Raw genomic sequence first — 13,086 nt, forward strand, 5'->3', positions numbered from 1 at the left:
AAAAAAAAAACATGAGCTATTTACACATTTTTCATACTAACTGTGTGATATTTCCAGGGCTACACATCAAAGAAAGAGTTTATCGCAGCCCAAGGGCCACTGCCCTGCACTGTCAATGACTTTTGGAGGCTGATTTGGGAGAAAAATGTGCAAACCATTGTCATGCTCACCAAATGCAACGAGCAGGGAAGGGTACGGTATACATTCATGCTTCACTTTATCTGTGATCTCACCTGCCAGAGCCTTCATTTCACGTTTCAGTCAATTTTATTGTCAGATTAGGATAGATGTCTTCATCATACATGCATGCCTAAATCACTTGACCACTACATATTCAATGTTCATATCCTCTTTCAGATTTTTTTTTCTAATTTAAGTATTGAACTTAAGGAGCTTAAATAGATGTTGCCACCATGTTCTGTCCCTCTCAGGTAAAATGTGAGGAATACTGGCCAGCAGATATAAAACATTTTAACAATCTGACCGTGATGACTACTTCTGAGATTTCATTGGAGGACTGGACTTTACGGGACTTTGAAGTGAAAAATGTAAGTCTATATTTATATTACAGATGGACTCAGGCTACCGTAACACTAAATGACACAGATCCATGTGTTACACAAACACATTTTTGTCACTGTTGTTTTATTTTGTTTTTTATTCCTAGAAAGTCACAATTATCTTAATTGGCATCATGTTTGTAATATATCTTAATTGTGTAACATTATGCCTCATGTACTGTGAAGTACTGTGTTGATGTTTTTTTGTCGTGACAGGTGAAAACAGCTGAGTCTCGATCAGTTCGTCACTTCCATTTCACTGCATGGCCAGACCATGGAGTTCCTGAGACCACTGAGCTTCTCATCAACTTCAGACACCTGGTCCGAGAACACATGGACCAGTACTCGAGACATTCACCCACACTTGTGCACTGCAGGTACTTGAACAGTTCCCGAACTCTAAAATATACAAACAAGTCTACTCAACACTGTTTTATTATTATACTCCTGCATAGAAAGTCATTTTCTGCAAACCTTTTGTTTTCGGAATGCAGTGCCGGTGTGGGCCGGACGGGAACCTTCATCGCCATTGATCGGTTAATCTTTCAGATCGAGCGGGATGGTGTAGTGGATGTATATGGGATCATCCACGATTTACGCATGCACAGACCACTCATGGTGCAAACTGAGGTACATTCATTAACACATTTTTTCATGTCACTGCACTGATTGTATGTTCTTTTATCCACTTTATTCTTAACGAAATAGCGTGGGTGCGGCCATTGTAACTTGAATGTGTTGAGACATCCGGTCTCATCTGCTTCCGGTTATTATCGCTGTACACTGTAAACTGTCCGTTTTGCTGCTTGATATTGCAAACTCTAACTTATCATATTATTTTAATTGATTATTACACAGAAAATAGCTTAGCTCAGCATGGAAAAATATCTTTAACAAATAATCAGCAACTATGAAATTTCAATGGCTGTTTTGTAAGCCATAATCAGGATATAATCAGCCATATTCTCTAACAGTGCAGGCCTTTCCATTCTCTACTTTTGCAGGATCAATATGTGTTTCTTAACCAGTGCTCCATGGACATCATCAAGTCTCGGACTGGAAACAATGTAGATTTGATCTACCAAAACACAGCTGCACTCTCTATTTATGAGAACTTTGAGCCCTTGAAAAAACCCAAAAATGGCTACCATAAGGCTTGACCGTCTACCTTGAACAGTTCGCTGCACTGCTGTAAATGAAACGTTTTTCTTTCATTTTTTAAGTTGTTTTATTTAAAGAGGAAAAAACAAATATATTTATTAAAAAGTTTGTTTATAAAGGTATATATTATACTCAGAAATATATATATATGTTTTTATTAAATACAAAAATGTAGCGGCAGGGATGTTTTGTAAGAGTTTTCATAAAATAAAGTTCAATTCCGTAATTATGGCATCATAAAAATGGCATTTCCTCAGACAACATGTGAAAAGAAGATGAGCACGAATAGAAATATAGAATGTACACATCACATAGGACTTCATCATTAGACAGTAACAGTGTATTTCTACTTCACTGCAGCTGTAGTAAAGACAGGATGGGTTTTCAAAACCTTTCTTCTGTGATAGCAGCTAAGCTTGGTATTAGACAGTAGGCTGGTAAATAGTTTACAATGTGCTGTGACTTCACTGAGGTATGCTGAAGGTTGTATCTGAGCTATTGTGCCAGTATGCTGTTCTTTGGTTTGTGGCTTCAATATATCTATGATTTCTGGATTTGACAGGCCAAAAGTCGACCTTATTGGACCAAAAGGACAATACGTTAGCAATGAACAGTGGAAATCTCTTTGGTTTGTTTCTGGAATTGCTTATTCTCAGTAAAGATACTTGCTGACCTGTCTGTTCCTGGATTGTAAATGTTTTTGTTTTCCTTTTAGAATCAGGTCGGTTTAGAATAGTCCTATTGACAACTTATTGCAAAAGGGTTTTAACAGAGTGTGACTCTGTAACATGTTTATGCACTTATTGTTATATTTGTACATAATATATTTTGTTCAAACTGAATTTTCAAACTATTTTTTTCAGTGTTGTTCAGGGACATTTGGCTTGTGTGGTTTTAATATTCTGCAATTTTCAGCACAATTTAAAAAAAAATTTAATGATTGTTTATTGATACTCTGCTGGTCACAGTAAAGAACCATTCAGACAACTCTGTATTATATTAGGATTAAAAAAAGCTGCACTTTATTTCACACTTCTGTGGTGATTTGTGTGTGTGGGGGGGTGGTTCAGGATTTCTCTCGTCAAATAATTCAGTCTTGGTATTATAGATTTTGATGTGGTGTTTTATTAAAAGAAAAAGATTATTATATTTAATCAAACGACTACATTCATAATTAGTATTTATTTATACATAAACATAAATTTGTCAAGTAATCTGTGTAATTTACTGTACGTATTATTAGATATGAATGATTTGTTCAAATAATAACAATAGACATTATTGCACTCTATCCATCTGGACAGTCTCTGCTTCGTGATCGGTAACCCCTTGGGGCGACTGCCGAAGCAAACAAAGCTGTTCTGACTGCCTCACAATTTGATGAAAGCCTCAGATTTTTCAGAAAGCCTCGGTTTCCCATCAAAATACAGAAGTAGAGATTTTAGAGAGAGAGTTTAGAGTGACAGAAAATGATAGCCTTTAGTTTTTTACGATTTGTTTGATTAAAAAAAAAAAAAGTCTAATTTCATGTTCCAAATATAAATTCATGTTTTATGCCTTCATTTGATTGCCAGAAAATGTAAAATATACAACACAGAATTTCTGAAAGAAAGAAAAAATCACAGGTTTCAACTGTTTGATGGACTGCATAATTTACATTTGGATTTGGTAGAATTTCTAATGAATTTCTAATGAATTCTTTTTCAAATGGTTACAGGGATCTAAAAATGTCCTGGTGACATTATTTTGGGTTTATTGACCTGGAATGGGAACATAACCCGGGAAGAAAAGAAATGGCACTTTTTAAAGTTGAATGCATCTATCTGGTACACTTTGAGTGAGAGGAAAAGTTCTTTACTCTGAACTGTTTCAATTTTAATAGTAGTAGTAATAATCATGATAACAATCATTGATAATATCTACGACAGATATTACTAGTGAATTGCAATGTAAGTAAGAAAACATGTGTATGCCTTAATTCCTTTACTTGCAAGAGTTTACTTTTCTGTGGCAACAGGTTTACAAACGTTACATTTTATTCAGCAAATTCAATTGTTTTTATAGGACATGTGACCAAAGTGTCATAAAAAACCGAGGTATGAGAGCAATAGGCTATTTAATCTCTCTATTAAAATGCCTCCGTGAAATGCTCTGCGACCTTTACTAACGAACAGGATTTTCAACCACGAACTCTTGACATCGAGTAACCTACAGTGTGTTCTCTCGGGTAGACACGACTAGTGTCCGTTTATTTGGAATTCGTTTTCCGTTTACAGTAGGTTTCCTAGTCAGTCACGCCTTCAGTGTTCACGACACAGAGAGAGGAGGAGGAATTTCCTCGACGTTATCCACAACAAAATGGCGAGGATTTTTAGCACTTACCGGTAATACACTTATATACGTTTACACTTTTATTTTTCTTATTAAACCCGGTTACTTGTGTTTGTCACAACATTTGTAGTCGGTCAGTTTAAACCAAGTCATAAGGTAGCCTAAATATATGGTAACTTAGCCTAGTATTGTGCGGAGATGAAAAGCCTGCAGATTTGTATAGTATTGTAACGTTAAATCGTTATACCATTATGTTTATATAAATAATAATTACAATATTTTTTTATTATATTATATTTTAACCATATATGGACCCCCCCTTTCCCCACCGGAGTGAGTCAGAACTTCAGCGAAACTGATAGACTTTAACCTGTTGAGAGATGAAGACTGGTCGAAGTAGTGGGGTAAAGTTAGTTTTAGGTTCGATATTCACCAGACATTCGTTTTTCCATGACACTGCTCTATGTCAATACCAAAATTACTTAGTCAATCAATTAATGTCGACATGAAATATTCGTTAAAAATAACCTTACGTGCTTTATAGCTGCATATTGTGTAGCACTACTGTACGTACAGTAAGGGAGGTATTGTCAAAATTTCACCTGTAGTAAGTCAGTCAGGTCTCTAGGAACGTACTACAACCTTTGAAACATGAAAAAAAAAAAACTTTAGGTGAATAACAGTACGATTTTCATATTAATATTTTTGTACTGTACGTACAGTAAGGGAGATATTGTCAATTTTACCTGTAGTAAGTCAGTCAGGTCTCTAGGAATGTACTACAACCTTTGAAACATGAAAAAAAACACTTTAGGTGAATAACAGTACTATTTTCATATTAATATTTGTGTACTGTACGTAAGTACAGTAAGGGAGATATTGTCAAAATCTCACCTAGTAAGTCAGTCAGGTCTCTAGGAACGTACTACAACCTTTGAAACATGAAAAAAAAACACTTTAGGTGAATAACAGTACTATTAATTACTATTAATATTTGTGTACTGTACGTACAGTATAGGAGGTATTGTTCAAATTTCACCTGTAGTAAGTCAGTATGGTCAGTATGTAACTTAATTACTACAAGCTTTGAAACATGAAAAAAAAAACACTTCAAGTGAATTATTTTTATTTTGATTAAAAAAATATGTGTGTACTGTACATACAGTAAGACAGGTATTGGCAAAATCTCATCTGCAGAAAGCCAGGGTCGTCACTAGAAAAAACTAACACCATTAATTATTGTACTTCGGTTTGCACTGTGAGCTGAATTTGCAGACGGTCCCTAAAGCAGCATAATGTGAATATGCAGCGAATATCGAACCTAAAACTAACTTTACCTCACTGGTCGAAGTTCATGTCGTCAGTCGTCGCGCTGGTTTAACCTTTCCCTCACATGAAATTATGCTTTGTCACTTGTTCTACTGCTGGATGAAGCCGTTAAGCGTTTATATTTTTCGTACTAGTTAAATCGTCAGGAGGGACGCATACGCTGGAGCAGATGCTCTTATTTTACCAGTTTGAGGTGGAGATCGAGTGGAAGGAGAACAGTCGCTTCGGGGAATGCAAACCTAGAGCTGATATTTAATAATTTGGATGATGGAACCTGCAGCGAAGCAGAAAGTGATTTACATCACCTACCTCATCGCAGCTCTGGACGTCACATGGCTCTTTCTCCAGTTCTCCATAACACCGGTACGTATAGGGTCTTTGGCTTTTTCGACTTCATTCAGAGTCACGTGTTAAATTAAACCACATTTGAGTTAATCTTTAAGTTTTGTTTTGGTCTGTTCATTTAGTGATATTTTCACATGACATTGCAGAAAACTATTAATGTAAGTCTTGTGTTAATTCACGTGAACTGATTTTACACTTGCATATATTTCTATATATTTATTTTTATATAATATAATTTATATTATAAATGATAATATAATATATTTATATAATTATATTATATTTATTAAAATTTAGTTGTTTTGATACCTTTTTTTAATTTAATACACTTTATTTTTTGACGCTCAACAACACTATTAAATTCAATAGTTTTGAAGGCTATGCTAATGTATATATATATATATATATATATATATATATATATATAACATATATGTATTAAATATTTTCAATATGCTATTATTTATTCATCTGCATCTCACCCTTGGCATTTTCTTAATTAATTAAAGTCACTTCGGATAAAAGCTGCTGCTAAATTAATAAATGTAAATTAAACTTAAAGGCTGTAAAGGCTGTAAGTGATGAAAGATGAAAGCTGGTCATGATGTTTGCCCTATTCTAGTCTAATCCAGGCTCTTTCAGCTATTTTGATTTATTCAGCTATTCAGGAGTTATAGCAGATGGGTTGCATTGCATGATCAGTTTTGTCTTCTGTGGAACAGTATTTGGCGAAGAGGCTCGGGTTCGACACTATTTGGTTCGGATATCTGCAGACCACAGTTGGAGTGATTCAGCTGCTTGGAGGCCCTATTTACGGAAGGTAAGAAGATTTCAGATCTGTGTTGTGTTTGTGTTTAGTATATGATGTATATGTAATAGTGTTGATACTGTATGTATGTAATTATGTGTGCTTGGTTATTTGTTATAAGCATACAGTTACTTTATCCTATGTAAGTGATTTCTTTTATTCATCATGTCCTTGTGTCTGTTCTCAGGTTTGCAGATGTGTTTGGAGCACGAGCAGCTCTCACTGTGTCTTGCTTGGCATCAGTGGTTTATTTCCTACTGTTGACCGTGGCAGACAGCACTTTTATGCTTTTCATGCACAAACTACCTGCTGTTTTCATGCATGGACTGCCAGGTAAATCATACTCTTACTCTTACACACATGCACGTAACTCAGACACACTCTGTACACACTACACAGGTACATGAGAGCGTTTGTATCTGTGTGTGTAGGAGCTCAAATGGTGGTAGCAGATTTGTCAGAGAATGAGAAGCGAGCAGAAGCTCTTGGGAAACTTGGCCTCTGTTTTGGCATTGGCATGATAGCAGGATCAACACTGGGTGGGACCCTCAGCACACGCTTTGGGTAAAAACACACTACACCACCTACACTACCATTATAAAGTTTAAGGGTCGTCAATTTTTTAAAAAGAAGTCTCCTATGTTCACAATTGCTGCATTTATTTGGTGAAAAATACAATAAGAATGTTAAATAACGTTTTTGTATTTTAAAATATTTAAAAAATGTAATTTATTCCTGTGATGGCAAAGCTGATTTTCAGCAGCCATTACACCTATCTTCAGAAATGATTCTCATGTGCTAATTTGGAAATAATCTCAATACATTTATAATTATTATCAGTGCTGGAAATAGTTATGCTTAGTATTTTTTGTGGAAACTGTGATACATTTATATTTTTTTGGATTCTTTGATTAATAAAAAATTTCAAAACAACAGCATTTATTTGAAATTTACATTTTTTTGAACAATTTAACGCATCCTTTCTGAATAAACAGATTCTTTTTATATTTTTTTTATCAAGTCCTATATCAAGTGTATATATATATATATATATATATATATATATATATATATATATATATATATACTGTATGTATATATGCCAGCCAACATCTTTTAAAATTCAGCACACCTTCTTAAAATTGTTTTTTTGTTAATATGTATTTATTAAAAATAAGCTCTCCCTGATACTTTGTGTGCTTTTTGTTCACTGGTGCAAAACGTTACCATTTGTACTTTGGAAACACTGTATTCTAAAAAAACAACTAATTATGTTGTTTTATGAAGGCAGCACTGATCCAGTACAACACAATTTAAGTACCAATGATTATGTTTTGTGTGTGTGTGTGTGTGTGTGTTGCAGGGAAAAGTTTGCAGCATCTTTTGCAGCTATCGGGAGTTTTGTTTCCTTGCTTTTGGTGTTGAACTTCATACCTAAACAGACCAAAATACACACCGCTCCAGAGAATGAAAGTATGACAAACACACAAGACTTACCTAGACACAGAAGAAATACTCTTGCTGTATGTTTTGTAACTTTATTTTATAAAACTCTTGCATATTAATAGTTTTTTGTCTTTGTTTAGAGAAGGGACCATCAAAGTCAGTGTTTAATCTGGGGGAGATCACTAGACTGATGAAGTTTCCAGGTGTTGCGAAGACGTTTATAGTGAAGATTATCTCTGGATTGCCATCAGGTGAACATATATATCAACTGTTCCTGTTTGTGTCTTAAACTATAAACTTATTATTCCACACTACACAGTGGAAATATACTTAAATGAAATATAAATTCACCATCTTCTCCAATCATTTAGTCCACTTAAAGCCAAGGTAGGGAATGGGATTTGCAAAACGGCAGATTTTTGAAAATACACAACTCAAAAGATCCTACCTTTTTTTTTCTTCCAACGCTGGACGCGCAATCATGCATCTGCAAAACTCGGATGCGCGAGATTGCACTTTTTCCTCTCTCTCTGTACTGGGGCGATTTGCACTTACTGTGACTAGGTCATGAGCTTTAAGTATGTGCACGAATGGGACATGCGCGTGAGGAGGATTTCTGTTTTGAAGTCCAACAAAGTGCATCCATCCATGATAAAAGTGCTCCACTCGGCACTGGGGGGGTTAATAAATGCCTTCTGAAGTGAAATGATGCGTTCGTGTAAGAAAAAAATCCATATTTAAAATTTTATCGACCAAAATAACTAGCTTCCAGCAGACGGCCTACGCAATTAGACTTGCGCCAAAAGAGTAACACTTGACGATGTATGACAGAGGATGTAGGAGTAGCGTACATTTTGATGCCTCTCGCAGTTTAAAAAAACAGGGCTGAGCAACAAACTCAAGCTCCTCCGACATTTCTCTTTAAAAATTGTCGTTTTAGACTTCTAATTCGTGACTGTTGTTTTGTTTTCCTCTATCCTCTGTGCTTCCGCGTACATCATTACGTTGTGCGTCAAGATCAAGTGTTACACTTTTGCCGTAAATCGATGTGTACGTCCGTCTGCCAGAAGCTAGTTATTTTAGTCGAAGTTTCAAATATGGGTATTTTTCTTAAACACAAAATGGTTTAATTTTCATTTTTGTGTGAACTATCCCTTTATGAATTTATGCAACATTTGAATGCAAGCTTGCAGAAGATTGCAAGAAAGGGTTTTTGCAACCTACTGCACGCTTGCATTCAGATTTGCATCCATCCAATCAACAACCAATGAATAGAAATAAGTCCCTGGTCTATAGTTTTTTTTTTTTCTCTTTTGACAATTTTTTTTACCCTTTGTGTGTCACAATATGGAGGTTAAGATCTGTCACTACTTCCATTCCATAATTTTTCTTGTGTTTTGTTTTAAACATTAATGTCTGTTTCAGGTATATTTCAAGTTATGTTCTCCATCATTGCCATAAACTTCTTCGAACTGAAGGCTGAGCAGAATGGCTATCTGATGGCTTACTTTGGCATTGTTCAAATGGTATGATCACATGCACTCTCAATCATATGCCATATAAATAGTTTTGAATGAAAGCTCTGCTGTGCTGTGGTGGTTTGCTTTGGTAATTAGTGACTCTTACTGTTAAAGGTGATCCAAGGTGCTGTAATTGGGCGTCTTACATCTAGATTTTCAGAATATACCTTACTTCTGCTCTCTGTTGGGATAAGCAGTGGAGTGGGCCTTGCACAGGTAAACTGATATTGCAAAATCATCCTTCCAGTTCCTTTTTTATTTTTAATTAGTTGCATAACAGTGGTGTCAGTTAACTATGGAATAATTAGTGATGTGTGTATCTCCTTTAAGTGCGTATCTTTAATATATGTTCTTTGTGTGTTTTTCAGGCTATGATGACCAATGTGTTTCAATTTTGTTTAATCGTGATACCGATGATGTTTTCTCTAAGTGTCTTCAATGTCATCACAGATAGCATGTTGACCAAGAGTGTGTCTCCCTCTGACACAGGTAATCTACGCACTCAACTGAATGCCCTTGTGCATATAAATAGTACATATAAATTTACTCAATGCCTGAGGAATAATTTTCCTTGCTAAGGTTTTTATAATGGCAATAAATTTGAAAATTAAAATTTTTAAAAAAATAATATTTTTAGTAAAAGTGCAGTAAGTGATTTCTGAGAAACAAACACACCCCTCCCTTAATTGATCTGCCCCCAAAATGCACGAACACACATTGCAAGAGGGGATGACTCTTTATCATACAGCAAAGAAAAAAAACAACTTTATTTTTGTGAAAAATAAAGTGAGCATGACGTACGAACGACAAGAAAGAAAGAAAAAAAGAACATACAGTACACAAGAGTATACAAGCAAGAGTCTGTGTTAGTTGCCAGCAGCACACTAGTTCCAGAAGAACAACGACACTCAAAACTGTCCTGTAACAACAGCATATCTTGGTTCTTCGAATGTACGTTACTCGCGTACATTTCAACAACCTGAGCGTACATTTTCAGGCCTTCTCGCTTGGGTCTCTTCAGTTCTGGAAAGCTTTTCTAATATTAACACGGGTCCTGAAACTCTTGCCTGATCATAACCTTTCTTTTTCCAGTGATATTCCTCTGACCTTTTTTTCTTTTGTGATGTCACTCAGCCATCTCTCTTTCTTTAAAACTCCCTCTAGCTCACTCTCTCCTCCCCCACCATGAGTGTATAAGCCCCTTACTGCTAATTGGCAACAAGAGTGTGTTGTGGTAAAAGATTTTTGATATACAGGCCACGTTTACACAAAGCCGGGTATTTAGAGAAATGAATATTTCCCCCCTCTCCATTTTCAATAATAACATTGTGCACACACCCGCATAAATACGCCATCAAGTGCCATCATATCTATGCCAAACCTATGGGTGGCATTGTAGGGAGAAGTATAAAGCCATGCAAGCCAATCAGAATCCTCAGAATCGACAAGAGAGAACCTAAAACGCCGTTTCTCCCAGTTGACACGACAACACATAACCGGCGTTTTCAGAAATCTCCACTTTGGCCGGAGTTTTTAGAAATAATCGTTTTCTGTGATAAAAACGGCGTTTTCATGTAAATGAGAGGCCAAGCCGCAGGGAAATATCTGCGTTTTCCCTTCGTGTAAACGGGGCCACAGTTTCGATATACACTCATATTACTCATGAATGGGAAAAAGTGCAATGTGCAATATGGCAATATAGCCATTCGCTGATTGTTAAAGTCATCGCATCAGTGCAGCTGCTTTTAGAAGCTCCGGTTGCTTTAGACTAGAGAGAGTCAGTGTTCTGAGACGTGCACTTAGGACTGCACATGCACATTGGCTGGTCTAGCCTGAAAAAAAAAAAGCTTTTTTATGCTATTTGAGCATAAGAAACATCATTTTTATGACAAATCATGTTAGATTTTGTTGCTGATTTGAGACATGTTATTTAATTGTGTAAGTTCCAGCAAATTTGCTTGTGGTGCTTGGTGCGATTCACTTTTAACTGCCTTTTCTCAGAAATCAATTACTGGACCTTGAATTAAGCCTTTACACATTTATATTAACAATATATTTAATACAAAAGCAGGCTCTAAAAGTTATAATTAAAGGTGCTCTAAGCAATATTGGGTGACATCAGTGCTTGTTGACATTCGAAGTACTGTCAAACAAAATGGAGCCCCCATTCTGGAGTTTGTGGAGCCTGTGCTGTCTAGAGACTGCATTTTTTTATAGTGTGTTCAGGGAAAAGGCGGCTAGTGGATAGTGAGATGTGTGACAAAAAAATTAGAGCAATTTTAATCATCAACTAGTTAAACATTCTTTAAAAAAAAATTCAAGCACTTTCTTTGTGTGGTGTTTGTGTGTATTCAGGAACAATGCTGGGTCTGTGTGCTTCGGTGCAGTCTCTTTTGCGAACTGTGGGGCCAACTATTGGAGGATTCCTCTACGAGACATACGGTGTGCCATCCTTCGGATTTATCCAGTGTGTCATCAATGCTGCTGTCTTTAGCCTTCTGCTTGCCACTGGAGGGCGCTCACAGCCACGTAGACCATAAAAATTGTAAAAAAGTTTTTGAGTATATGTTTGTGGCCACATTGTGTGAGAGAGGGCTGTTAAAGGACAACTCCGGCGCAAAATGAACCTTTGGTCTAATTACACATTGTTACCCATTCAACCGTTATCTGAGATTTGTTTTCCTGATTGCTGAATGTAAATAGTTTTATCTCTAAAAACATTTTAGCCTATAACGCTAGTATAACGCTAGTATATGGGGCATAGAGTAATGACAAATAAAAATCGCTTGTTATTACCACTCACAAGGCTCAAAATAGCCCCACACAAACACGACAGCATAATAAGGGTCCCTACATTCAAACCGAAGCATTGAGAACTTTGTCAGTGTCCACACAGTTTAATAAGAAGATATTTTATACATACAGTCAACTTTGCGAATACAGTAAGAAGCCATCTTTGAAAAATAATCTCTACCAGTCGATCTACGAACGTCGATCCAAGTGCGCTGAACTGTGCAGAATCTCGTATGGTCAGTTGTTTCTAGATGAAACACAAACACGAACCGTTTTCTTCTCTTCAATTTGTACACGTAGCCTACTGTTCGCGCTCACCTTATTCACATCTCACCAGCGCACATGGATCGGTGTTCGTAGATCGACTGGTAGAGACTATTTTTCAAAGATGGCTTCTTCCTGTATTCGCGAAGTTGACTGTGTGTATAAAATATCTTCTTATTAAACTGTATGGACACTGACAAAGTTCTCAATGCTTCAGTTTGAATGTAGGGACCCTTGTTATGCTGTCGTGTTAGTGTGGGGCTATTTTGAGCCTTGTTAGTGGTAATAACAAGCGATTTTTACTTGTCATTACTTTATGCCCTATATACTAGCATTATACTAGCGTTATAGGCTAAACAACTGTTTTTAGAGATAAAACTATTTACATTCGGCAATCATGAAAACAAATCTCAGATAACGGTTGACTAGGTATCATTTTGCGCCGGAGTTGTCCTTTAACAAAACACCATGGGCATTTAACTTACCTCCTCAAACAATGGGGAAGAATTTAGTTCGATAAATAACCCAG

General features: G+C 36.1%; 2 protein-coding genes across 6 annotated transcripts in view; both read left to right on the top strand.

The window, feature by feature from the left end:
• Window positions 1-2,746, top strand: part of ptprja (protein tyrosine phosphatase receptor type Ja) — a 29,397-nt gene extending 26,651 nt beyond the window's left edge. For all 4 annotated transcript variants that reach the window (XM_089129434.1, XM_089129435.1, XM_089129436.1 and 1 more), the window contains 5 exons: window positions 58-192; window positions 432-548; window positions 777-937; window positions 1,055-1,190; window positions 1,565-2,746. In XM_089129434.1, the coding sequence (XP_088985560.1) occupies window positions 58-192; window positions 432-548; window positions 777-937; window positions 1,055-1,190; window positions 1,565-1,720 (705 nt within the window). In that variant the 3' untranslated portion in view covers window positions 1,721-2,746. The remainder of the gene's footprint in view (window positions 1-57; window positions 193-431; window positions 549-776; window positions 938-1,054; window positions 1,191-1,564) is intronic.
• A 2,594-nt stretch (window positions 2,747-5,340) lies between these two features.
• Window positions 5,341-12,212, top strand: slc67a1 (solute carrier family 67 member 1). Of its 2 annotated transcripts, XM_039688473.2 has the most exons (10): window positions 5,349-5,744; window positions 6,449-6,546; window positions 6,722-6,867; window positions 6,966-7,098; window positions 7,898-8,007; window positions 8,121-8,231; window positions 9,406-9,506; window positions 9,615-9,716; window positions 9,869-9,989; window positions 11,856-12,208. In XM_039688473.2, the coding sequence occupies exons 1-10, from the start codon at window positions 5,646-5,648 to the stop codon at window positions 12,038-12,040; spliced, it is 1,206 nt and encodes a 401-aa protein (XP_039544407.2). In that variant the 5' UTR covers window positions 5,349-5,645; the 3' UTR covers window positions 12,041-12,208. The 2 variants fall into 2 exon arrangements, with proteins under 2 accessions (XP_088985564.1, XP_039544407.2); XM_089129438.1 differs by lacking the exon at window positions 6,966-7,098 and having other exon boundaries at window positions 5,341-5,744; window positions 11,856-12,212.
• Window positions 12,213-13,086: the final 874 nt, after the last annotated feature.

This window comes from Pimephales promelas, chromosome 1 (assembly GCF_988280905.1).
Source record: "Pimephales promelas chromosome 1, fPimPro1.hap1.1, whole genome shotgun sequence".
Classification (NCBI taxonomy): domain Eukaryota; kingdom Metazoa; phylum Chordata; class Actinopteri; order Cypriniformes; family Leuciscidae; genus Pimephales; species Pimephales promelas.

Bases quoted from the DNA above. Each gene is read 5' to 3' on its own strand.
- slc67a1 (XM_039688473.2), top strand. From the start codon at position 5,646: ATGATGGAACCTGCAGCGAAGCAGAAAGTGATTTACATCACCTACCTC. The intron at 7,099-7,897 runs GTAAAAACACAC...TGTGTGTTGCAG, and splicing joins ACCCTCAGCACACGCTTTGG to GGAAAAGTTTGCAGCATCTT. The intron at 9,507-9,614 runs GTATGATCACAT...TTACTGTTAAAG, and splicing joins ACTTTGGCATTGTTCAAATG to GTGATCCAAGGTGCTGTAAT.